This window comes from Manacus candei, unplaced genomic scaffold, assembly GCF_025592945.1.
Source record: "Manacus candei isolate 608988 ecotype Guabito, Panama unplaced genomic scaffold, ASM2559294v1 h1tg000024l, whole genome shotgun sequence".
NCBI lineage: Eukaryota > Metazoa > Chordata > Aves > Passeriformes > Pipridae > Manacus > Manacus candei.
This window is the reverse complement of record NW_026138072.1, coordinates 7,768,987-7,795,769: the sequence shown is the minus strand read 5'-3', so window position 1 is coordinate 7,795,769 and position 26,783 is coordinate 7,768,987. Positions and strand designations below refer to the sequence as shown.

The window sequence follows — 26,783 nt, the reverse complement described above, 5'->3', positions numbered from 1 at the left end:
ATTCAGAGATTAGAGTAATTAAGAAAGACTAAGGAGTGAAAATTTAAGTGTTTACATTGTTTCAAGAGGTCAGAGAAAAAAAATAAATCCCTCCATGTATGTTAGATTATAACCAGCCTTCCAATTTGTGAATAGTTATTATTGACTATGCCAGACTGCTGTCAACTTTAAATAAGATGTTTTTCTTTTATATGACATTTGTTGTAGTGATGCCAGAAATTACATCAAACACTACAATTTGAGTGCTGAATTACTTCAGCATTTTGAAGTACTTGGTCAAATATTTGAAAAAGATACACTTTTCAAAGTTCTGTAGTGTAAACCTGTGAATATACTTCAGTGAAATCTACTTTAGACGAATAATGTCTGCCCAGTTGTTTTAACTATATGTTGGTTTAAAGTAATAGGAATATTTATTAAGTAATACTTTAGTTTTTCATGGTAGAATATTTTTGTAAATGGTCTGATATTCTGTGGATTATGAAATTGTTACACATGCAAAAACAGAAAAGCTACAAAATAGTCTGAGCACAGAAACCTTACAACTAATGTAAAAACCAACATTCAAGTGTAAAAGTTCTACTGAGGCATGCAGTATTTTCTGTTTTGTGTTTAATTGTGATATGGTAAGCAAATGATTTAAGTGTTAAGAAAATTCTCAAAATCAAGTGAGGATGCCAATGTAAGATTATGTTTTATTTCTGTTTTATTATTACATTTGGGTACTGTCAGGAGCACTCAAAGATTTAAGGTCTGTCTTACACAGAAGAATGCCTTCTTGAAGTCTGAAACTTTTAACAAAATTTTGCACCCTTGAGAACATTGTGAACACAACAACTTTCAAATTTAGGTGGTTTGGGAACTTCACAGCATAAATGCATTAAGTATGAAGATTTTTTTTTAGTCGATCCAGTATAGCTGCATTGTATCAAAGTATCCATCTTGGACGTGTCACTTTTGCAAAACTTTGTTTTCTTCCACTGTTTACAATTTTTTTTCTTTCAATTTCATTAAATAATACTGAGCATTCCCTATTCAGTTTCTTCCTTGCTAAAGTGAATGCTTTTTTCCTCATGTCTCTCTGTCTGCAGAAGAGGATAAAATCTCACTGTAAGCCTGCTTTGATTTTAGTAGTAATCTTAAGCATGTACTCAAAATCTGCTGACATTCAAAAATTAACTGCATTTTAGACTAGGACTGTGTACATAAAAGCTACCAAAGTTCAGAAAATATTTTCTAGAAACTTGCAGTTCATACTATTTTACAGATCTGCTCTGCTCTTTCCAATAAGTGTTTTGAAGCTCTAGGAATTACTTCTAAGGTTTTATTATTTATGTTGGCTAAATGAACTAGTAAGTTTGTTCTAGAACTGTTACTTTTTCACTGTAGAAAACTGAAAATCCAGTAATCAGTCCAACCCTGGAAGCTCATTCTGTAAGCCAATCTATTCAGTTGTTCACAGTTGCTAAATATTTCCTGACTCTTACCTTACTTCTTGGCAACTGTGTCTCTTCAGGATCAGCCAGAGCTATAGCAACAGTAACTGAACATTTCTTGAAGGTGCAAAGAAAACCACAAGTAGAACTAGTTCTGAACAAAAATATATGGGAGAGTATGTTATAAATTCTTTCAAGCATAAAATTATATTGTATAGTCATATACATAGTATGAAAACTGTAAGAAAATTTTTTCCTGAATTCTAGAAGAAGTGTGTTATTGTCTTGACTATTAATTAAGCCACTAAAGTGGCTTTAAGTTCTCCATTTGTCACTTCTGATAGGAATTCCATTTTAATTCCTGAAATATTAAAGGATATCAGAATTTCTTGTGTAATTCTTAAGGGATTTGTTTGGTTTGAAACAAACACAGCTTCTGTTTTCAAGATTTCAGTCTCATGAAGATTTTTTATGTCAGTACTACCTACCTCCATAATTCCAGAAGAATGCAATATAAACTGAATATTGATGAGCTGAAAGTGGAATATAATGCACAAATACAGGAATCTGGTTTAGGCCTCTTATTTTAATTCACTGAAACCTTCATCATAACTTCTGCCACTCCAAACAAGGAGTTTTTAAGGTTTTTACAAGTCTTTGTTTTTTCCCTTTGGTATTTAATCTAGCTCTGCCATGTATTTCTTGAAGTTTCTGTCCAGTAGGTCTTTTGTCATATGAAATGTGTCATCAAAGTTGCTAAAGAATGCATTTGAGATACTGAAGAAAATGTATGGGTACATCACACTTAAAACTATACACAAACCTTGCTAAATAAACTGGGATGCCTTTCATTATAGATATCTTTGTACACTCTCATTATCTTACCTTGGTTCTGCATGAACTCATGATTACATATGCAAAGTGCATTACAAGAGTTAATGGGATTATTTTTGTGCAGTCCAGCACATAAGGAATGTTTTGTAATGTAAGGTCTGTGTAAAAATCTTCATGCTTTCTTTTCATCAAGAAAAAACATAAACGAAAATTCTTTCACTGGTCATTGTCAGCACTATAGGCTCTTACTCTTCTCCTAGTGACATTAAACCTTCAAAATCAGCATGTATTTTTCTCTGTGACAGTATGTATTGTTTCTGCCCTTCAGAAGATTAGTCTGTTTCTGATAATACTTTCAGCAAACCAAACTCCTTCTTTTTCCAACAAACGTTTTATAAGCAGCTTCATTATCTCTTTTTTAAAAAGGAAAAAAAAATGTAGATTTTGTAACAGATTCTAATTACAAGTAATTTTGGTTTGTCAAAAAAAGGTTCGTGCTGTGGAAAATTTTATGCACACTGTCATACATTTGTGTAAAATTGTACCTTATCTGTGACACAGTTGGTGGACTTGCTAAGGCAAAGTTACCCCACCTGCAATGATAAAAATGGATCTCAGTCATTGAGGGCAATATGTGTATGAACATAAGCAGTGATTATGCTTTTCAGGCAACTGAACTAGAATTCATATTTCTTGGTTTCTATAAGGTAGAAGATAAAATTGCAGTTTCCAAAATAGAGCCTATCTGATGCAACTTCCGTTGAGTGTTTGTTATGCTGTTAAATTTAGCAGGTGCTTTAGGAGTTAGGTTAAAACTATCAAGCTTTCTTTTCTGCTTCACTTCATATTAGGGATTGATCCATCCCTAAGCCATCCCTAAACATCATTTCAGTTCAACGCCTTTGGATCAAGTTCTGTCTTTGTTATATTTCTGCTGTTTTGTAGTTATAGACTGACATAATTTGAACTGTTCCTAATTTAAGTGAGGGCAAAATAAGCTCTTCTGTATTTTTTTTAAAAATCAGTCTCTTCCTTTCTGTCTTAAAGACCTCAGAATCTCCTCCTTAGTTTCAGGCTATCATTGTAAACCATGTCCTAAAACCAAAGTCTTATGTTAGATTACACCATTGGGTTTGCATGTGTTCCTCCCTAGAGGAATAATTTCAGGATAGAAGAATCTATCTGAAAGAAAATAAATTACTTAAATGATAAAGTCTTTGTCACAGTAAGATGAGGAGTCTCTTGGTAGTAACTCAAGCTAGCTGAGATAAATAGTAATAGACTTACAAATTCTGTTGAAAGTAGGATGAAATGTATTGTCAATAGGGAGGGTTATCTTTTTCTTTTTTTCTTTTTCCTCACCTTCCTTACTGATAGAATGTACCCAGCAACTTGTTCAAACTAAAGGAGAGATTACACTGTGATGAAATGCTTCAGGGCACAAGTGTGCAAAATCCCTGTAACTTAAACTGTCATCTTCTGCATCTTGCAATACCTAAATTTAATTTAATTGTTATTTCACTTCTGTGTATCCGTGTCATGTTTTGTTAATTTTTGTCCAAAAAATCCTTTTGGGTTAAGGAGATTATTACCAAAGTCATGATCCTTATACTTTTGCTGAATCAGCAAACTGGACCTAAATTTGTCAAGCTTCATGTGTCTGTCAAGTCCATCATACATTGGTGTAGTTTCTCTTTTTTTAACTCTACTGCAAAAGATTTGGAGGGGATCTGGGAAGCCGACTGGGAGATATGAAGTAGTAGGCAGCAATCTGTTTTTACATTTAAAAAGGATTCTTCCCATTAACAAGAGTCTCCTCTGGACATTTTCTTTTGTTTGCTAATTACCACAGTTCATTCAGACACAAAATAATTTTTTTTTCAACATGAACTTTTAATGCCTGTCAAAAATTGAATATATAATTTATATTAAAAAGTACGCTGTGGTTTTGAAATTATTGGAGTTTTCAAGTTTTAAAATGTGTAAGAAACCCATTGACTTAGGGGCTTTTGAAAATCCTTCCTGTATAATTGCTTGCTTTTGATATGGAGTAATAGGTTGTAAGACCTCATGGAGAAATACAATGTCTTTAAGCCATTTTAATTAAAGATGCAGAAATATGATGCATACAAGTGCATGGCTCTTTTGATTGACTCATGCTGAAGTTAGTTCAAGTGGATCTGATTATCTTTTGTCTGTCTTATGAAAAGGCTTTCCTAGGAGACAGAGAGAATGAAGTTGAGGATTAGAAAAACTCTTGACAAGCAAAGACCAAAGAAACAATAATCTCAAGAGAAGGCTTTAACTGAAATTTTAATTATTTGTATTAACACACATATGAGTGGGATAAAAATACACAAACACACAACTGCAGAGGAATTTCACCCTTTTTGTATGAGAATTGTATTTGAGCTGCACTAGAGTAAATCTTAGTCAAAAGACCTATATGACTAGGGATCCCATTTTCTTAAATTCAGCATATGTATATCAAAGTGTGGATTGCAGGTTTAAATGTTTGTAGCCATTTTCATGCATATTCAAGAACACTTTTCTCAGTTCTTTTGATTGTCATAGGTGGGCAATTCTATTAATCGTAGGGTACTGTTTTTCCCTTCAAAGCACCCCTTTTTGTAAATGTCACCTGAAAGGTTGTTTTCTATAAAGAAGCAGATGGTTTTGTAGTTCAAATTAATTATCTAGAGGCTAAATGTTAGTAAACCAAGACAGTATGTTATTTCCACACAGTCAACAAGTTTGGATACATGCATTTATGCAAAAAAAGTGTATTGTCTTCGCAAGGGGTTGGTCTTGAATTAAGAATGGGATTTTTTATTAGTAGAAGAGATTGACTAATAGGGGAAAAGATGGAGCTGAACCACTATGATTGATAGTTTTACGCTGTACTTCTGTTCTTCTCAGTTCATTTGATATAATGCTGCATGAAATTTTATGGCAGATTTGATTTCATTCATCCAGCTGTTTAATCATCCCTAAATGTGTGTTTATATGCATTTATCTATTTTGGTCATTCTAGAAGATGGCTTTTTCTTTCTTGCTGGTACCTGTAATCCACTGTTCTTCATTATACGCAAAGTATCAACTGGAAAACAGCAAATAAACCAGCCGTGAATTGTATTCTCTGTATGTTTCATTTTCCTTTTAAATATGATGTAGCAATGTTTAAATGCTGTTTAAATGCAACATAGAAATTAGGATAAAAAGGAAATAATATATTTGCAGAAATATAAAAATATTTTAAATGTAGATACATCATTACAAATTTATTTCCTTTTATTATGAAGTGCCATGTTCATAAACTTCATAGAATACCTCAGTCGAGAGAGAAAATTAGTTTGGGATCAGGAGCTTTTTCTGTATAGCGGTAAGCAATCATCTAAAAAAAACCTGATACCAAGTTTGATTTAGATTTGCAGTGCATCAGGCTGCATATCCTGAAATTTGTTGAAACAATTTCTCTAAAAATGTTTTCTATTCATCATTTGTAGTGGACATCTGGAGGCTTTATTCTTCTGCTCATTATCAGGAATAACACTTCTGTAAATACATGTACATAATGTTCAAGAATACTAAATCAATATGTGAAATGTCCTGATGCTATTCAAGAGGAAGAAAATGTGAAAGGATGGTGTTGTTCATTTTCCCAATTCAGTTTTTGTCCCGTTAAGTTATTAATTTGTCATGGCAGTGAATATTCTGCAAGAGAAGACAATGTTAAAAAAAAGACAAAAGAGAGTAGCTGTTGACTAGTCTAGATATTAACTTGTTACTAATGGGGTTTTTTTTCTGACTGACAAAATGGACTCTGTTTCAAGTTTAAATGTTACTGGGTTTTTTTCCCTTTTGCAAGATCAAGGGTTTGGGTTGTGACTGCTTCAGCCTACAAAACAGGAAAACTGTGAACTTTTCTATAGGCTATATTTGTCTACTGTGTAACAAATAGTCACAAAATATTAGTACATATAACAGTTCATCTGCTCCAAGAAAGATCTTCAGAAATGAAGGTCAACTTGTTAAAGGAATTTCAGCAGTTTTCATCAGAGATTTTATTTCTGTTATCCTGCTTTCCCTGGCTCCATAGTAAAATAAAATTGAAACAAAAATTTCTTTACTTGTCTGCCCAGTACAGTGTTGTGTTTTTCATTTCAGCAAGTAGCAAATCATTCTGCTGCTGAGAAAGCAATACAACTGAAGTGTTTTATGGAAGTGTTTTTCTTGGTATTTCAGAAGTCAAAAATTATCTCCAAAAAGGTACTAAATCATTAAACCAAATTTAATTTGTTTAACCAAATATGTTTCCTTATTCAGAGGAGGAACCTGCTCCAAACAGTGTTGTTGAAGAATACCTTCAGGAGAAGAGAAGATATGAAGACAAGCGAAAGCAGCAGCCAAAGAAAGGAGCTTCTCGTGAAGATCAGGTAATAGTTTGATAGCCTGGGCAAAAAAAATACAGAGAAAGTTCTGAATATGTTTATCTCTTCATTTGTGTAAAAATATAGTTTTAAAATCTGTTTTTAATTTACCTTTCTAAGAATCTTTTTATTTGTAAAATTAAATATTTTAATTACCCAAGTAGAAAGATAAGTGAAGTGTCAATGTGTATTTGAAGCTGCTCCCAGTTTAGTCACTAAAATCTTCCAAAAGGAAATGCTAACCATGAAGTGGTATCCTTGATTACATTTGTGAGAATTTGCATTTCTACACAGTGCTTTCCTTGGCTCTGCAACTTGCCATAAGATAACACTGGGACAGAAGTTTGCATATTTGGCATCTCTTCTAGTTGGGGTTTTTAACATTTTAAATTATGCTTTGAAGAGTACTCCTTGGTGTCATGCAATGAACAGGAATAGTTCATTAGTCTACTGTAAGAAGAGAATGCTTTATGAAATATAATGAAAATTATGTTTAAAAATTAGTTAGGATTTCCGTAGACTTTAGTATGCAAATATGAGCAATGTAAAGTTTACTTTACAAAAACATTTATTTTTTTCTGAGATAGGAAAGTTTGAAAGTATTAAATATATGAAACTGCCTATGAAGTGGAAATTTCCTTCAATTTAAAATCTATGCAGCACATCAAATACATTGGTTTGTAAGTGCATGTCAGTTTAGCTACAAAGACGTTCCTATTCAAATGTTGAATCGAGAAGAGATTGAAAATTGAGGCTTAGTAACTTCAAAGCGGTGTTTGGCAAAACTTGATACATGCAGCAAGATGATTTAACTCTAAACTAAGTAGTTTATGGAAACTTTGTACATTCAAAATCCTATTGTCTTTAATCAAAGAATACTGAAGCTCTGTTGGCAGTGTGGATCAAGGGACATAAAACCATGTCTAATGAATTTATATCAGCCCTGTCCTGAACATCACAGGAAAACGAGATGACAGGGATGTATATTTTAATAGATCTTAATTTTTATTTACATAACCCTACTGGAAACTATTCAACAATAATTAATCAAGTTTATCATCATCTGCTTCACTTGTGGGGTGCCTCTTCTAGTCTTTTGCCCCTTGTAATTGATCCTACAGGACAATACCATTTTCCATCTTCTATGCAACAGTTAAGGAAGAGGGGGAAGGGTATGTTTTCTTAAATTGCTAGATATTGAAAGTCCGAGCCTTCTAATTCTACAAGGGTCGAGTTATAACGTTATTTGATCAATACTATAGCATCTAGTCACTCACTACAAAAATGACTACTAAGATTTCAAAATTATTTCTGTCACCTGCTCTATTCACAGAAATGCTGACATCAGAGAAAATTAGACAAGACAAAAGGAATGTGGCTTTTGTTGGTTACAATTTCATGTTAAAAGGATTAGTTTCTTTTCTCCTGGTGGCTTAGGCAGAGATTTGCTGTCTCAGGTGTTGCAAGTGCAGTGTTTGTTTGCAATAGTATGGAAAACTATAGAACTAGAATGATTTGCAAGCCCAAATATCTTCAAAACTTTCCTCTCTTCCATCTTAAACAGAAGATTAGACAGAAAATAAAGAAAATAAATGCAAAAAATCCCTCAAATCTGTATTTGGCAGTGCTAAAATATGTTTTTGAAAGAATTCAAAACCCAGGAAACTCTTCAAGTTAAGATTGCTCCCAGAAGGAAATTTGATTCCAGTGAACACTTCTGGTATTTCCTATTTCTGTTTTCTATTCTCGTTTAGTTTTTATTCTTTTAAATTTGAAAAACTTGACCAAACAAAACTACACAGCCATAGAGGTGTTTTACAACATAGGTTGCCAACCTATCACCTACAAATCAAATGTAGCCTGCCACATAAATTCAGCACTTATTCCCTGATGCTGTTGTTTCCAGGAATGTCTCAGATATCAGCAAAAGATAAACTATGGGGTATACAAATTATTCGTATGCTCTGCCCTTTTTTTGTAGAGCCCTCCTCTCCCATTGCAAGGCTCAGGCATACAATTCTTGTATGATCAAAATCTCATTTCAGATGATCAGAAACAAGAGCTGTGGTATGATCTTCAGGTGTCATCTGAGATTTGATGACATCATTGTAACTGAAAGACTGGGCAGTATCAGCTTGAGAATAAAATAGCAAATTTAAATCAGTATGAGCTTTATGTATGCTGCATAAGGACCTGTATCTGCTGAATTGGTTAAGGTGGTTCATTTTATTTGAGTTAAAAGCTTTGAATTGTTTCAATGTCCATACATGATTTAAAATGCCAATGTAAAGTGTGTAAATATCAAGTAAACTGGGTCTTCAAAGCTGTAATTTATACAACTGATTGTTTTACAAGAGGATAGAGCAGGTTCAGACAGTAAAATTCATTGTCAGCAGTGTTAATCAGCTGTTTTATTCTGTAAATAGACACAAGTTTTTGTCCTTTAAATAGGCATTTTCAATTCACTGAATGGCCAGAGAAGTGCTCTTTCATTCCTGATGGGCCCACTCCCTGCTTGCTCTTGATGCCTCAGCATTGTTTGCCCACTCACATCATGAGTGCTCTCCAGACAATCTTGTTCCCATGTCCCCCACTGCCTCTCACTCTCTCACTTGCCTTTCTAAAGTGTTTCTTTTGAATTTATAGGAAAGATCACTTTTCCATCTTATTGTACTATTTCTCAAAATAATAAAGATGTATAGAACAATATACAACTTCTCTAAAACCATGTGTTTAATTTCAGACACTGGCACTACTGGACCGATTTAAATCAAAATTATCCCAGGCAATTGAAGAAACTCCTGAAAATGAGCTTTCTGAACCTGATGTGGATAATGACGAAGGATGGTGAGATTTTTTGATTTGGATTTCTGTGTTTGCCAATGAAAATCCTACTGCCTTAACATAGTCTCACTGGTAAGCATAAATTTGAGTAGCAGAAAAGACCAAATACAAAGATAACTGCTGCATCAGGAGTTGGCTAAAATTGGTTGGTTTAGCATTCTGAAAATAAGGTGCGAGAATAGAAGACATACAGCTTTTTCTTCTAGAACTCCGTGTTAAGGCTGATAAGTATTTTTAAATGATGGATGAGATGAACTGGGTCATCTGAAGTACGGGGTGACCCCAAGGAAGTGGAGTAGCACTGAAATCAGTAAAGCACTGCAGAAGTTATTACCTCAAACTTCCCAGTCAAGGAAGCAACTTTTGTACCCTGTTGTCTCATGTTCACCTTTCATCCAAACCACCCACCTTAGGTAAACAAGGGGATAAAAATCACTATGATTTGAAGTGTGATCCTGAAGTCCTAGGCTGCAAGCTGTTAGATCCTTACAAAAAATATCTGCATAAATTGACTGGAAAAAAAGAAAAAAAAATCATAACAAAAATGTTTTGTAAGGATAGGTCATTTCTATTTGTAAGGCAAACATTATAGCTGGTCCAACAAAATAGGCTATCTCTGCCTACAACTTCTTCCTTAGTTGTATGCATAAACCATCACAGCTACAGCAAAACTACAGCTAAAATAGCAACTTTAACAAAGTTCTTGGCAAGTGTTTTAAGACAACCAATATTTCTGTATCTCAGATGACTTAAAATTATTTGATTGTTTCTTCAAACTATGTTTTCTTCCTTCATTATGTCTTTTTCTATCTCAGACTCTTTGAGGATGAGGGAAAACATAGAATATAAATTTTGAGATCCTTGGATTTCACTGATATTTTGAGATTCTTCTGAGCTGCTTCTAAGTTCTCCAAGAATTATAGATTAATTATTTCAGTTGGAAGGAACCTACAACAGTCATCTGGTCCAACTGCCTGGCCAACACAGGGCTGACCAAATTAAAGCATTTTATTCAGGTCATTGTCCAAATGCCTCTTGAACATTGACACAATTCCCTCTGGGCCTTCCGCTTTGACATATCTGGTTTACATATTAGTCTCTAACCAGATGACACTTCATTGCCACTGTGATGGATCTCAGCTAGATTTTGGGGAAAAGTCTTCTTGGCTGAGATTTTAAGCCAACAATGAGTGACTGAGTTCTGCCAGATAATCTCCATCTATGTCTGCAGCACTCTATACAGCCTTTGAGAAAGTGAAGAATGAAGTAATGATCTGACTCTTCCTTATTTGGACTGTAAGCAAATAAAGAAAGCTAATGATCAAATAGTACTGAAGACATCTGACAAATCATTAAAAGAAAAGGATAAGCAATAGTTCTCAATATGGAGCCACAGGGAAAAGAATGCCTGGAAGAACTCAGATCAAGCATGTCTTTCTAAAGTACCCAGATGCTGTAAAAATGTGTCTGTCTACTAGTTTGCAGACATTTTTTTCTTACAAGTACCCTTTTTGTGAGCAGATACCATGTTTATTATGATACTTTGGAATTCTGTAGGGGAAATTAGATTTTGATTGCTGCAGACATACATATAATAATTCTCAAATAGCAATAGAGGTTGCAATAGAATGTCTCAGCAAAGATTCTGGTATTTCACGTTAAAACTTAGTATTATGCATTTCTCTTCAGTCCTCTTCACAACACTTCCTCAGATGTGTTCTTAGACAGCAAAATCTGGTAATAATTATCAAACACCATACACATTGTTTACAAGAGAGTCATATTTCTTCTTTTTTTTCTTGCATGAAAAGTAGAATGCTTCTGAAAAGTGCCTAAATGTCTGCTATGTGCAGAACAGTGCTGCTATTCATTTTATTTAGGACTTAGACTGCTGTACACATATAGTTGCATGCATGTGACACCTGTTCAGGTTGTAGTGACTCTTCATGGTTCTGATGATGATATCCAGTAGTTACAGCAGTAGTCAAATCCAAATTTCAGTCCAGAAGGTGTTGCAGTAACTGCAGATAATGAAACTAATGATGCAGACCCTATGAACATGACAAAATATTTTCCATAGAGAGAATCCAGCAATCAGAGAAAAAAATTCTGATGCAATCAACTACATACAAAGATTGACTGCTTTAATTAATCCATGCAAAATCTCTTCAAATAGGATAAGAGTGTTACTTAGTACTCTGAAACATCCTTCCATCAAGTAATTCTGGGAGTTCTGAGTGCTTCTTTCAAAGTGTGAAATCTGAGACTAGATACAGCACTCAGCTAAGCCTTTGTCAGTGTTGAGTGGAAGGATTATTTCATTTGTCATTGTTTCTTTCATGCCTGGTTTCCAATCCTTCCTAAGCCACAAGTTTTTCCCTATTGAATGGTTGCCTGACCTAGCTCTGTCCTGTACCCATGCTGTTGACTGCTCTTATTGGAATTCAGCCACTGCACTTTCTGAATTGTATCCTATTTTTCAGACTTCTACTCTTGTTTGTCAAAATCACATGAATTCTAAATTCTCCAATTCAAACCTTCATATTATACTCTCTGTACAGTTCTATAATTGTATTCTTCTCCAGTAAAATCTTAAGTGGAAATGAACTAACCAACCCTTACCACATTAAACTTTTCACTTTGACATTAGAACATGGCTACCTACTCCTAAAAATAGGGCTCTCCAGCTGAATTTTTACCAACCTTACATGCTTATGAAATGTAAGAGATATTTATCTACACTTTTCCAGATGGAATACTGGTCTTTTTGGAAGGAACAGATTCTCTGCTATAAAAATCCACCTGTCATGTCCTTAACCAGAATTCCGGATTTTCTTATATTCTTGTCTCACTGATCTTTGAAAACAAATGGAGGCTTTCTGCAACTGCAAGATTTATTGACATACTGAAGTATATCTAGTGCTATGACAGCTTTTAAGTTGATGGAATTTTCTGTAGTAAAGAAGCCACCACCACTTTCCTTCTTGAAAGCTCATCTGCTTGCCAAGTCAATTCAGCATATATCTATGAAGGGTCCCAATTGCTTGTGAAATCTCACAGATAAAATGCACAAAAAGGTTCAGGAATCAACTCCAGTAGTGTTCTTAAATTTAAAGCTTAATTGTCATTATCAAGTAACTGACAACTCAAAAGGATCAGCACTCCATACCTTTCATGTACATTGTACATGAAACCAACCAAGTTTACAGTTCCTTATAAGACATGGATTGCAGTTGGATATGTCTATCTCGTATTGGCCTCATTAGCCACCAGCGTACCTGTAATAAATGTGGATAGAGCCTTCCTTAATCTTCATTTGCAAAGCCTAGCCATGATAAGACATGGAAGACACATAGGCTAGCAAATCATGGTGGGATTTTTTTGTGGATTGATTGAAAAGATGTGTCTGCCCATTGATTCTCTTCTTGGGACTGGTACTCTTTAATATCTTTATCAATGACACAGACAGTGCAATCAAGTGCACCCTCAGCAAGTTTGCAGACAACATGAAGCTGAGCAGTGCAGTTCACCCCATAGAAGGACAGGATGCTATCTAGTGGGACCTGGACAAGCCTGAGAAGTAGGCCCATGTGGGAATCTCATGGAGTTCAACAAGTCCAGGTGTATAGTGCTGCACTTGGATTGGTGCAATCCCAAACACAAGTAGAGACTCTTCACCTAGACTGGGAGAAGAACTCACTGAAAGCAGCCCTGCTGAGAAGGACTTGAGGGTTCCTGTGGATGAAAAGCTGGACATGAGCGAACAGTGTGCACTTACAGCCCACAAAGCCAATGGCATCCTGAGCTGTATCTAAAGAAACGTGGCTAGCAGGTTGAGGGAGGTGATTCTACTCTGATCTCTGAGACCCCACATGGAGTACTGCATCCAGCTCTGGATTCCTCAGCACAGGAAGGATGTGGACCCTTTTGAGCTGGTCCAGAGAAGGAACACAAAAATTATTAGGAGAGTGGAATACCTCTTCTGTGAGGAAAGGCTGAGAGATTTGGGTTGTTCAGGATGGAGAAGAAAAGGCTCTGGAGCAACCTTATTGTGGTAATTATTTAAGTAAATTAAAGGGGAATTAAAAATAAAAATAGGAAGAGTGACTTTTTACATGGGCAGATAGTGATAGGATGAGGTGGAATGATTTTAATTAAAGGAGGAGAGATTTAGATTACATGCTAGGAAAAAAATCTTTACTCAGAAGGTAGAGGCACTGGAACAGGTCACCTGGAGAGGTGGGAGGTGACCCACCCCTGGAAAGGTCAGGTTGGACGGGACTCTGAGCAACCTGATCTAGTTGAAGATGTTACTGCCTATGACATGGTGTTGGACTAGATGACCTTTAAAAGTCCTTTCCAACCCACGCCATTTTATGATAAGAACATCCCATTGGGGCAGTATTCTGTTCCTGCTTGAAAAGTATTTCCATGGTGGTAATCTGATTTCTGAGAAGCATGGTTTTATGTTATTCCATGAACTTCCGTGGACTTCATGGAAGATGCCCAATTCATTCTGCTGGACCTTCAGTATTCAGTATAGAAACTGAAATATTAGCATGTGAAAGCTGTTCTTACCAGATGAACATGATTATGTGAAGTGCATTTAAATTATTGTTGCCACCAGGGAATAAGCCAAAGTCTATATCATCCTCAGTAGAGGGATTTGGTCTGTTATTAATCCCATCAAGTCACACATCAGGGCTGCAAGTAGACCTCCAGTTGATTTTAGGGTTTGTGTTACAGTGTAGCCCGGTAATTTTTCTTCATTCTGCACCTGGCTAGAAGTTTAGGATTTCTTTTTCAGCATTCAGATCTCATCACTGGCCTCTATCTGCTCTCAGGAAGGCACTCTGCAGCCATTTAGAATTTGGCTGTGGCTGCCAGCATCCTACATAGTTCATATAATTAATAGCACATGATGCCAGTGCCTCATAATTGAACTACTGCAGTGTTTCCTGGGTGAAATGTAAGGATGTGAAATACAAAGCTTCTTAATCTTTAGAAGAGATCAACTTCTTTCTTCCCTGTGGAGTGCTGTAACTAAGCGACAAATATAAATAAGTCACTTAAGTAATTTTGGAAGTATGTCTAGACTCTGAAACTTACTCTTTATTTGAAATAACATAAATCCATTCAGCTTTCAGGTATACTGTGGGACAAGAAGGAATGAGTAAAATGGGAATTCACAATAAGGTGATGGTTTTTCACATAGTTTTTCATTTTAAAATTCATATGGTTAGTTACCTTTGTTGAGTCTGAACTATTCTAAAAGTTGGCTAATTTGAGGTGTAGGGAAAACGGACATTTCTTTAAAAGCAAAGTGAATAAGTCAATGCCTGAAAATACCCTTCAACTTACAGTGAAAAGGTTGTTGTTAAAATTGTGTCACAGCAAAGATCTTCCATCTCAAACAAAAAGGCATTTCAAGTCTTGCTTAATAGATTGTTTCATGTGCATGTTGTGTAATTATTAATGTTATCAAGACCACTGTCCTCCAAGTTACTTGTGATAAACCTCAGTTAAGTTAGTGAGGATTAAAACCTATTCAAGTGAATTTACTGGCATTATTTACTGATATACACTGTTTAAAATCGTTACCTCCATGAAATCTTTTAAAGATATCTTCTTCTTGGTCACAAAATATTATTTTGATTTGCACAGTGATGTTTTACATGGATCAGATCACCTTATTATAGCAGAAACTAAAGGGAAATGGTCTGGTTTTATTAATTTATTGTTTCTGTGAACAAAAATCTCACTGAAGTTCAATGATAAACATATAAAGTGCAGCCTGATTTATATATGTCAGATACTCCAATCTGTTCCCAGTTCAGAATTTTTGAAAACTGCTGCTGAGGCCACTTAAATATTGTGGCAACATTGGGTGCTAATGCTAAGCTCTTTCTGCCAGGACATTAATTACAATTTGAGTGTACAGTTTTTTACCCAGTTTGTAGAGATAGTTATATTTTTCTCCAGAACAAACAAAAAATAAATCTATATATTCAGTGAAGGTACTCTCTATCCTGCATCAATAGTTATGCTTTGTATCTTCTTGTAAAAATGTTTTTGTTAATAATAAAAGGAAAACTTCTCTCAGAATATTTAGGGTTGGTTTCAGTGAGAAATCTGGCACAGTTAGAAGTGGAAACACATAATATTTCACTTATTTTGTGTTCTCACAGTAAAAGGCTTTGTAATAGAGAGAGATTTAAGTCTAAAAAAAGGATCAAGGCACCACTCTTCAATTTGTGTTTTTGAGTATAGGCTAGAATTGATTTGGGCTTGCATCTTTTTTAATGGAAATAGCAATTTCAGAATCAGGTTAATGTTGCAGTTAGCCAGACTGGTTTTATATTGCAATATTTCATTGCTGTTAAGAACTAAATCATGATTCACACTGTTAGTATCCACTCCATTTAAATTTGATAATGTCTTTCACAATTTGTTACCAGGATTTCCTATTTAATGCAGCATATACTATCGAACTTTGCATGGTGAAATTCTTCAGGATAAACACCTAAAAATATTGGTTGTATTTCTTTTATAAACCTAGCTTTATATAAATCTTCTAAAATACTGGGTTTTTTCTTTGCTATAATACCTCAGATTTAGGATTATGAAATATGGCTTCCTTAAGATTAGCACCAGTCTGCAGATTCAGTTGCAGAAGCTTAACTGTGACAAACACAGTAAACCCCTGAAAACTAAGCTGCAGTCTCTTTCACATGCCGATGCTAGCTTAGGGAACGACAGAAAAAATGCTGATGTAATTTATGCCAGTGAAGCACAAAGATGGATTAAAGCCATGTTTGCTCCCCTCCTCCCATCCAGACTTGAGCCAACGTTCCTCTAGTCTGGAAAAACTGGCACTGTATTAGGTCTCTCCTGCTAAGGCCATTGATTTACCTTTTTAAAAAATTGACAAAATACTTACTTGATTTTTACAAAGGGTAAATGAGTGCCAGAGGTCTATATTAGAAACACATTGGAAAGAGGGGTTTCTTTTCTATTTGGCAAAAAAATAAGCATTTGTTTGGGTTTTAGTACTGCCACTAACTTTTAAAGGAAGAGAGGAAGAAAAACCCTTCTGCTGTAAATCTTCCCCCCCCCCCCAGTTTTCTCCCCGCTTTCACCGCTGTACTGCTAGAATGTGGTCAGACCTTGCTTGATATGTAAATGCTAACCCCTACCCCACTGCTTCAGTCAGTAATTCATATTAACGAATTGTTCTTCTCCTCAAGTTGTGTATTTATTGCTTCTAGCTGTTCAGCATGCATGAGAAACTCAGAGCATTTAGAGTGGGGGGTTTTGTGTGTTTATTTTTGTTAATTCCTCCATGTCTGAGTTTATTTGGACTAGGCATCTGAGCCTTGACTACTGTTTGACTTAAATTCAGAGATGATCCATGCTTTACTCAAGGGATATCTAGTGTTAGATTTACTGTCTGGAAATCTTACATTTTTTTTATTGCCAGCAAATCTAGTGAAGAATGAAGAAATAATCATCTAAATCTTTATTAGCCTTAGTTAAGCTTCCTGCTTATTGACACACCTTTTCAAGCACCCCAACTTCATCTCATTGAATGACATGTTTAAACAGTAAGGATTTGGACATATTCTGAATGGGGAGAGGGAGGGATAAAATAGAGAGTGTCCAGAGAAGCTGAATGTTATGAAAATCTGAGTATTTTTGTGCTAGAAATGTTCTCCTCTCCTTTCCCTCTCTTCAGCTGTGTGCTATGGTGATACAATACTGGCTGACTGCTTGTGTTATCTTGGGGAGGTGATTTGCTGACTGACTTCAGAGCATCAGATGTTGTACAGGCTATTGCCAGAGACAGGATGCTAGGCTGGATGAATCATTCTGATATGGTGGTTCCCGTGTCCTTGTAGTAAATGCTATGTAAAGTTTTTCTGTACTGGTGCACTGTCTGGAACAACATCTGGAATTTGCATTCTTCCATACTGCTCTACCAGGAGCAGTTGTCTATTTAAAGTACCATATGCCTGCATTAAACTACTTAACCTTTTTGTGAAGAGGTCAAGGATGTAGTGTTAGTATACTATTTATGTATGTTACACAATATCAACATAACTGAATTTTTAATAGAAAAATATTTATTGATTTAAAAAGTAAGTCATCACAGTTTTACATATTTCTAATTCTGATATTATGAGAACTAATCTTCACTAATTTTCCCACAGCTTACCTTTTAATGAGGTGAGCTTTTTCATAGTTAAGTTGATTTTTCCGTGTCTTAGAAGGTTACTTACAATTAAATCTTCTTTTGTGAGAAAAAAACGCTTAGTGCTATCTTGAACAATGGAAGTATACAATACCACATTAGTCTTCACCAAGATTAGGTTATGTTGTTGGCTTTTCAAAAACTAATGTCTGTGGGGTTTTTTTTAACCTGGAAATCCCATACAAAGTGAAATTATTATAGTTTCTTACAATTTCTGCAGTGATTCTTTTGGGGTAAAACTAAGCTTATAACATTCAAATAGAGTATCTCAAAAAGTATTATGTTAGAAATATCTGTAAAAGTTCTGTTCTGATTTTATGCTGTAGGCCTACACCAAAAAAAATACAAACTATTAATTCTCTGGTCTGTGGAGGACCCGCAACTTTCTTGTTATTCTGAAGAGGTTAAAGCCAATTTTTTCATCCTCCAGTACCTGTAATACACAAGTTCAAAGGGCTAGTCAAAGTTAACGGAAGTGTACAGTCTGAGGTTGTATGATATTTTTTAAGCATATTTTCATCAGTTTTACTTGTTTAGCATTGGGGACATTTTTTCTCCGTGCGAGAACAACAATAAAACATTACCTGCATTGTTGTCGTGATTTAACCCCAACCATCATGCAGCTGCTCACTCCCCCACCAGCAGGATTGGGGAGAGGATCAAAATGGTAAAAGCTGGAAAAGTCTTGGGTTAAGATACAGTCAGTTAAATAGGAAAAGCAAAAGCCACACACAAGCGAAGAAAACGAAGAATTAATTCACTGCTTCCCATGGGCAGGCAAGTGTTCAGCCATCCCCAGGAGAGCCAGGCCTCATCACATGTGATGGTTACTTGGGAAGACAAACGCCGTCACTCCAAACATTCCCCCCCTCCTTTTTCTTCCCAGCTTTATGTACTGATCATGATGTCTTATGGGCTGGAATATCCCTTTGGTCAGTTTGGGTCACCTGTCCAAGCTGTGTCTCCTCTCCAGACTCCCATGCTTCCTTGCCAGCTGACAGTATGAAGAGCAGAAAAGGCCTTAGCTCTGTGTAAGTCCTGCTCAGCAATAACAAAACATCACTATGCTATCAACACTGTGTTCAGCACAAATCCAATACACAGACCCATACTAGACACTGTGAACAAAATGAACTCTACCCCAGCCAAACTAGCACAAACAGCTGAAACCTGAAATATTGTGAGCTAATAGTACTCCGTTCATCTGAAAGCTAGAAAATACCTCTTTTGGGTCTTGAAATTATTTTCAGTAAAGTACATGGGGGTGGGGTATTTACAGTAATAGTAAAACATCCTTTTTCCTTGTTTGTACTCTTGTTCTCTTGCCTTGATTCAAAATATATGTTTGTTGTAATTGTCCTTTGACATTTTTCACTCTATTTACATTTTGAGCAGTCTCTTTCTCTCTGTTTTTGTTTCTCATTCCAATCTTTTTTTTAGTCTTTACCTTCCTCAATTTATTTTTTTGTGGTCTCGTAACTGCCCTTCTGTGTTTCTCAACTCTCTCTCCTATTCCTGTGCCACCCACTACTCTTCTGGGAGTGAAAAGAGTGCCAGTGAGTGCATTTTTCCAGAACAGCTAAAGTTTTTTTCCTTGGGAGAGAGGTCTCCTTTGCTTTGATCTGTGGATTCACTTGTCTGTGTTCAAAAGTTAGTTTCTGTCCACTGCCTAGGTATCTTCAGGGTGATGGAAGGAAAGTGTTATAATGTTTCCTGCCTTAATGATTAATGGTTTCAGTTTAACATACTAGTTTACAATATTTGAAGGAAAATTATAGTGCCAAGTAGAGTATAATTTAAGGAAAGCAGTAGTGCTTGAGTTTTTCGCATTGTTTTTCTTTTAAATATGTGATGCATTGTGAAATTGAGAAAAGTAGGAAGCACATTACTTGCAAGCAATGTTGAACTTGGAAACAAATGGTAGTATCAGTAGTTATGGTCCATACCGGGCTCCTTTTTTTTAGACAACCTATACAATGTAAGAAGCAGCACTGAATTTCTTGACACGGGTACTTACTCTTCTGTGTTCGTTTTTAACATCCTGATGGAAAGTCTCATAAAACTCTACCATAATTTGCAAAATTCTGATATTGTAAATGTCATAGCAATGTGATTAGTTGTTTTATTTACTTAGTGCAAAAATGTAGGGTATAATGCCAACTGCAGTGTTTTATGCAGGCACCTCAAAGAGCAGGCACCTGCCTAAAACTGCTTAAGAAGTTACTGTCACTCTGCCAGAAGCCACTACCATCACAACAGAGTTGGCAGAGCGTAACTTTTGTTCACGCTTGTTGATGATTTAATGCAAAGATCAACTGCTTAAAAATGCTGATGCAAGTGAGTGCAAGGCTTGCTCTGTAGAGCCACTTGAGCAGAGGAGTTTGAAGGGGCAGGAGGGTAGGTGGTAACAGCCACCAGCTGTATCAGTTTGAAAAACAAGTGTGGACTTAGGCGATACAGCTTTGCAATTTCATTCCATTAGTATAAAAATCACTGATACTTGAGTGCATTTATACCTGGCGATTTGAGCTTCATCAGTAGTGCAAAAGCATTGTGCTTTGTTACTGTTGTCAAGGTTCAAAATTATTCAGTTCACTTGTTGCCACTTTAGTTTCTCCCAAAGGGGGTTCTGGAAAGGCCAAAGCTGCTGGATTACCAGGCTTCTCTTTATGCTACACTTAACATGAGTGCCGCCTGTCAGCAGCTGGCATATGGTTCAGATCCAGTGCATGGCTCACACATCTCAAGATCAGAGGGATTACAGTGTATCATTTTCTTACAAGTACTGTCTCACTAGAGGAGTTCAAAAGTTCTGTTTGCTGACCTGAGAATATCACTAGGCTGTGAGAGCAACCTACCTTTGAAATGCTATGCTGTCTCTGAAACTGTCTTAAATTAATTCAGATATTTCAGTCTAACATTTCAAGACAGTCCACCTTGGGAATACAGAAGAGAACCAACTATTGTATATTCTTTAGTAACACTGAAGGAAAGAAGTGCAGTGCAGCAGAACAGCTGTTCCCGCTTTACATGGGATAGGATCATGGTAAACGTGTAGGATGCTGTCATCTGGTCAGAGTAAAAATCAACCCTCTCCAGCAATACATCCATGCAAAGATTGCTCGTTCTGATTTGCAGCACTCTCTTAATAACAGGTGTTAAGAAAATAATTTTGTAGTTATTTCTACTAAAGAAAGACAACAATTTCCACACCTAGGTAGTTCAAACCCAGAGTCATCAGTTTTGGCAAACTATTTTATTAAGACTAAGTTTTCGCAAAAAATATTAAGCTGCAAAACTTAGGGTTTGTTTTGAGTTCTGCATGGTAGAACTGACTACCTTTCATCCTTTAAATTTTGAATAAAAGTGTGTTTTAAAGTTAAATGTCTCACTCGTTTAAAATGAGCTGTCAACAGTCAGCACAAGTTAACAGATTCCTGAAGACCAGAAATAAGATGAAGTTAGTGCTTTCAGCACAGTGACTGCAGAAATGTGACTAGGCAGCCAGCTCCTCACTGAACCCAGGAGCATGCAAAAGGCAAGAGAGCTATAAACCAAACAAGGAAAAGTCTCATGAAACCTGTATTTGTGGAATTGCAGCCCTAACTCTGCACTTGGAAAATTATGCAAATACAAACTTCTGTTGGAGGAGCTTGAGTAAGATTATTTTAAATTAAAGTAATTAATATAGAAATAATTATTAAACACTTCCCATGTTCCGTAAAAAATAGAACAATTCCAGTTGGTTTTGAAAAACAGTATTCAGTGTGATTTAATATTTACATAGATGCAGAACAGGTCTACCTGTGAAGATGTGTGACTTGCTAAAAATAAACTTAAGTTCATAGCAGGAAAATATTTTTTTAAATCTCTACCACAGTCTGTGTTTATTTTGCTTTACCTATGAGATGCTGCATCTGAAATTGATTCTGGGAATATCAGAAAGTATCTTAATTTTGGCTTATTTTTAATCACAGCTGGGAACGTCTCAGTGAAAAGTTATGCGTAAGAGTCAGAGACTGTGACTTCTTTCAGCTCTTGGGGAGAAGTAAACATTGCTTCATCTGAATCTAGTGCATCTAATTTGCAAACTACCTGGGACCACAGTATGGTCTGACCCAAGAATTAGAGATGCATTTACTTTTAATTCCTGTTAGTTGTGTCCTGCAAGTTGTATCCTGTGCTATGGCATTCTTAGAAAATTTGAGTTGGTGGAAGAGCTAAGTGTGACTACACTTCTACTTACACTCCTATAACACACTGTAAAACCATGCACCAAGGGATGACTCCATCTCTTTAGGCCTGTGCTTTCATTCAGACTAGGATAGTGTGATTTGGTACGTGTACTCATCTTTAATGAGTTGAGAAGAATATGACAAATGCAGAAAGCATGTTCACTAAAATAAATTACTTCAGTCCCTCCACTGTGAGACAATGTTTTTATAATTAAACTACAAATATGCAATCATGAGTCACTGTGATGGTACATTATGTTTTTCTGAATTGTAGAGATGACTAAAAAAATAAGTTTGGGTATTAGTAGTGTGTACAGAGTTATAAACTACCCAACTTTTATACACTGGAAATGACTCTTAATTGTTTATGAAACCCACATGGTCAAGAATCAATTGTAATTAAAATTCTCAATTTTTGTTTTTAGGAATTTTCTAAAGCATTTAGACAGATTTTATAGGGTCTATAGCTTTGAATTTTGTCTGGTTTCTTTAATAGTACTTATTGTTATCTACAGTAACTGAGCTGGTTCTCCCTCCCTTTCTTTATATGTGGAGATTTGCACTAGAGCTCTCTGAAAACCCTGTTTAACTTAGGACCTCTTACATGTTGCAAGGGGCCAGTAAAGCAGTATTTCATTAGCTGCAAGACTTCCCTTTTGCAGCTCATTTTTCCTGGATTTTCTATCACAAGGACTGTTGACAAAGACATCTAATGCTGTAAATATTGATATGCTTAGATTCAGATCAGTATAGCTCTTTAGTTGTCCCAGCAAAGTCAAAGACGTTTTTGAAATTGTTGAACACCAAATCCAAAGATTAAGTGGAGGTTTTGCCTAGGCTTGTGTGTTTGCCCTGAAAAATCATTTAATTCTGTTTTGCAGGGTTTTTTTAGAATGAACATACAAACTTTTCTATATATAAAATACATAAATATACATACAAACTCATCACCTCTCTAGGCAACCTGTTCTAGTGTTTCACCACACTCATTGTAAAAAATATCTTCCTTAAATCTAGTCTGAATCTACCCTCTTTTGGTTTAAAACCATTACTCCTTATCCTGTCACAACAGACCCTGCTAAAAAGTCTGTCCTATAAACTCCATTATGTACTGAAAGTCCACAATTAAGTTCTCCTCAGAGCCTTCTCTTCTCCAGGGTGAACAACCCCAACTCTCAGCCTTTCCTCATAGGAGAAGGTGCTTCAGCCCTGTAATCATCTTTGTGGCCTCCAACAGGTCCATGTGTTGTGGTTGCTGAGGACCCCAGAGGTGGATGCAGAACTCCAGACTCTCACCAGAGCAGAGGGGCAGAATCCCCTCCCTCGACCTGCTGCCCACACTGCTTTTGATGCAGCCCAGGACACAATTGGATTTCTGGGCTGTGAATGCACATTGCTGGGTCATGTTGAGCTTTCAACCACCACTCCCAAGTCCATCTCAGGAGGACTGCTCTCAATCCCTTCATCCCCCAGCCTGAATTGATTCTGGGGGTTGTCCCAATCCATGTACAAGACCCTGTACTTGGCCTTGTTGAGCCTCCTGCGGTTCATATGGTCCCACTTCTCAGTCATGTAATTGTGATGTTTTCAGATTACTGGAATTTGCTGAAATGAGGAAATATCTGATGGGGGAAAACTACTAATCAACAGGAGAAAAAACATGGAATTGAACAAGGCATTTGTTTAGTCTGGTATTCAAAGCACGATCTGAGCCAAGTTAATGTGGAGCAGCAGGACTTGAAGCATTCCCCTTTTGATCTTTTGTGTGAAACCACTTCAAGTGGTTTCCATGTAAGCTCTTCCCCACTTCTGTAAAACTGTACACCATGTAGTCCAAAGTGACTAATACGAAACTTAAGAAACAGTCCGTGTTCCTGGGAAAAAATTGCCATACATTTTGGAAGATATGTTTAATAGAAAAAGACAGGAAAACAGAGTTTAATATATGAAATAAAATTCAGCAGACACAACTCTATCTCTATTTAGATGTATTTTTCAAAATGGGTCTTTACAAAAGTAGTTACCTTATAATACTTGGGTCTGTTAAGAAAAAAGAAAAAAAACCAAATTAACAACAAAAGAAACCCAAGTCAGTTCTATTTTGCTGTGCCCAAAAATAAATCATAATACTAAAATCTTGCAATGCACATCATAATTACAAATTATAGCTTTCCATTCATTCACTGAGTTTGAGCTATGTTTTATTTTTGTAGGATGTCACATGTACTTCAGTTTGAAGACAGAAGCAGAAAAGTGAAAGATGCAAGCATGCAAGATGAAGACACTTTTGAGATCTATGATCCACGGAATCCTGTAACTAAGAGGAGAAGAGAAGAAAGCAAGAAGATAATGAGAGAAAAAAAGGAAAGGAGATAAAAGGAGTGTAAAGCTAGCCAGAGCTGCCTTGGAAAGTGACTGCAATAAAGCACTGGCTCTTTTGTAAGCTGATTCTAAAAATATCCCTGGACAAGTGTGAAAAGGAATCTCTCAAGAACCTGTCAGACAGTTTTGAAGCAGAGCTATCACTTGTTTCTTAAGTTGTGCGGTCATGTGCTCTCACTGCATTCATTGTCCAGCCTCTCTAAAGGTGTTTAGAGTTATATATTTAATAAAACAGCTGACTTGGCTTTTGTCTGTACTTTAATTGCAGTAGTCACCATCATTGTTCAATCAATATATGGTAATCAAAAAGTTTTCAGCAAAATTAATGAGAATTTGTCTAAGCAAGGGTGAAATTAACACATAGAAACCCCATCTGCAGGGTCTTAAGATTTTCTGAAAGTACAATTTTACTAGTTTTTATTTTTTTTTATAAAGGCATGTAAATATTGCAACAGTAAACATTGCCTGCCTGAACCACTCTCACAGAATTAAGATGATGCACTTTCAGTACTCCTTAGAGTGGTCCCAGCTTTCTTGAAACAAACTGAGTTTAATTTGAGAATTTGGTAATTGTCTCCTTCCTTGAAATACACATTCCAATACAGATCCCAACTTCCCAATAGTATTTCCAATAATATAATTATTCCCAATAATACATTATGGATAGTGTTATTCTCAAAAAGAGAATCTGAATGTGCTGCAGTTGTTGCTTGAACCACTTGTTTGTAGACTTTTCACGTATTTTACAACCCTGGATGTTAATATTTTTACAGATAAACGTGAATTTTCATTGCTCCTTCTTTGCAGCAGTTCTGAATCTACAGGAGCATGAATTACCCATATGGGCAATAGCTAAAGAAAAGTGAGCAAAGTCAAAAGAAAGTGCCACCAGAGTAGTGGTTTTGCTGATGTTTTTAGAACAAGTTCAGTAAGTATGGTGTCCTTATCAAGCTGCCACTGCCAAATTTTTTTATAGGGTCTGAGGTGTGAGATACATAAACCTGCATTGATAGGTTAATATGGCCCAAATGTCAGAGGTTAGATTAATACAGACTATTGCTTTAATGCACGGTGCAACTTTTGAGATAAGAAGAAAACCTGGAGGTGTGAAGTGAGTCCCTGTATAAAGCTGTCAGTATCCTCCTCTTAGGCTGAGTGAATTATACTGTGCCATGGTGTAAAGAAGTTAAGAGGGGTTACATTCCTAAACATTTCCATTCACAAACTAGTAAGTCAAAGGTTTTTAATCATTAAGTAACTTTCTGTCAGGCTGCTGTTGGCAAAATTGAGAACATCTAGTGTCACATACTGTTACCTCTATTCACTGCTTTGTTTGAGGAGAAAATTTTTAAGCAGTGATTACAGGAAATAGGCATATCAAACCCCCATTCTGACAGGGATGGGAGGAAGGAGGTGACTCTACATGTAGGGGGGGGTGTGTATAGGCAGAGGAGGTTGGCATGGGGAAAGTAAGGGCTAGATCTAGAAAGAACTTGGAGCATCAATTCCAGGACACAGTTACCACCCTTGTAATAGAAAAATGTTCTAATTACATATTGTCCCTGTAATCTAAAGTAGGATGCATGAGTCAGTGAATGGGCAAGTTGACTAACACCCTTCCTAGCTGAATCTTTTTGCTGCAGCAGCTCTGAGTTGCTTTATTAGAAGATTCTCAGTTTTAAGCACTAGACAAGCTCAGAAATGAAAGCTTAACTTGAGGGTTAGGGCTCTGCTCAGTAAGAAGAGGTTTGAAAGTCTGGACCCTGCCTATACAGGACAAGAGCAAGAGAATAACTATGCTGACATTTCTTGATCAGTGTGTATTTAAAATCAGATTATCACAGCTAATCAGCCGAAAGTCACTTAGAAATAGGTTAGGGTGTCTGAATTTTATTCATTTCACTGAAGCAAAAGTAGTTCTGCATTTCATTTAGGAGACATCTGGAGCGAAGACAAGAGACGCTGATATCAGAAGTACCATGTCAGGTAAAGCCAACACCGAAGAGAAAAAACATCACAGAAAGAAGTTGAAATGATGACACTTGTCTGAAACAAGAAATTTTACAGGGTCAAAGGTAACTCCTGTACTGCAGATAACAAACCTGCTTGTTTCCCATACTGCTAGGCTAGCAGAATCGTATTTTAACTCAAACCTATTTCATTCATCATCTAGTATTGCTATAATTGCATGAAATGTTGAATGCTACAAGATTGCAGTATTTTATATGGACCGAAATGAGTGTGCTCAGAGTTACACCTTTTATTTATCGATCCTGAAAAGCAAGTGGGAAACACAATGTGGACAGGTGTCCCCCTCTCTGTGAAAGAGTCATCTTGAGCTAGGTTAGTGGCTGAAAAGTGAAGTTGGTTT

The 26,783-nt window shown here is 36.1% G+C and overlaps 1 protein-coding gene across 1 annotated transcript in view; it reads left to right on the top strand.

The window, feature by feature from the left end:
- Positions 1-24,657, top strand: part of CWC27 (CWC27 spliceosome associated cyclophilin) — a 93,259-nt gene extending 68,602 nt beyond the window's left edge. The window contains exons 12-14 of the mRNA XM_051788301.1: positions 6,597-6,706; positions 9,444-9,547; positions 24,244-24,657. Of these exons, the coding sequence (XP_051644261.1) occupies positions 6,597-6,706; positions 9,444-9,547; positions 24,244-24,406 (377 nt within the window). The 3' untranslated portion in view covers positions 24,407-24,657. The remainder of the gene's footprint in view (positions 1-6,596; positions 6,707-9,443; positions 9,548-24,243) is intronic.
- The last annotated feature ends 2,126 nt before the right edge of the window (positions 24,658-26,783 follow it).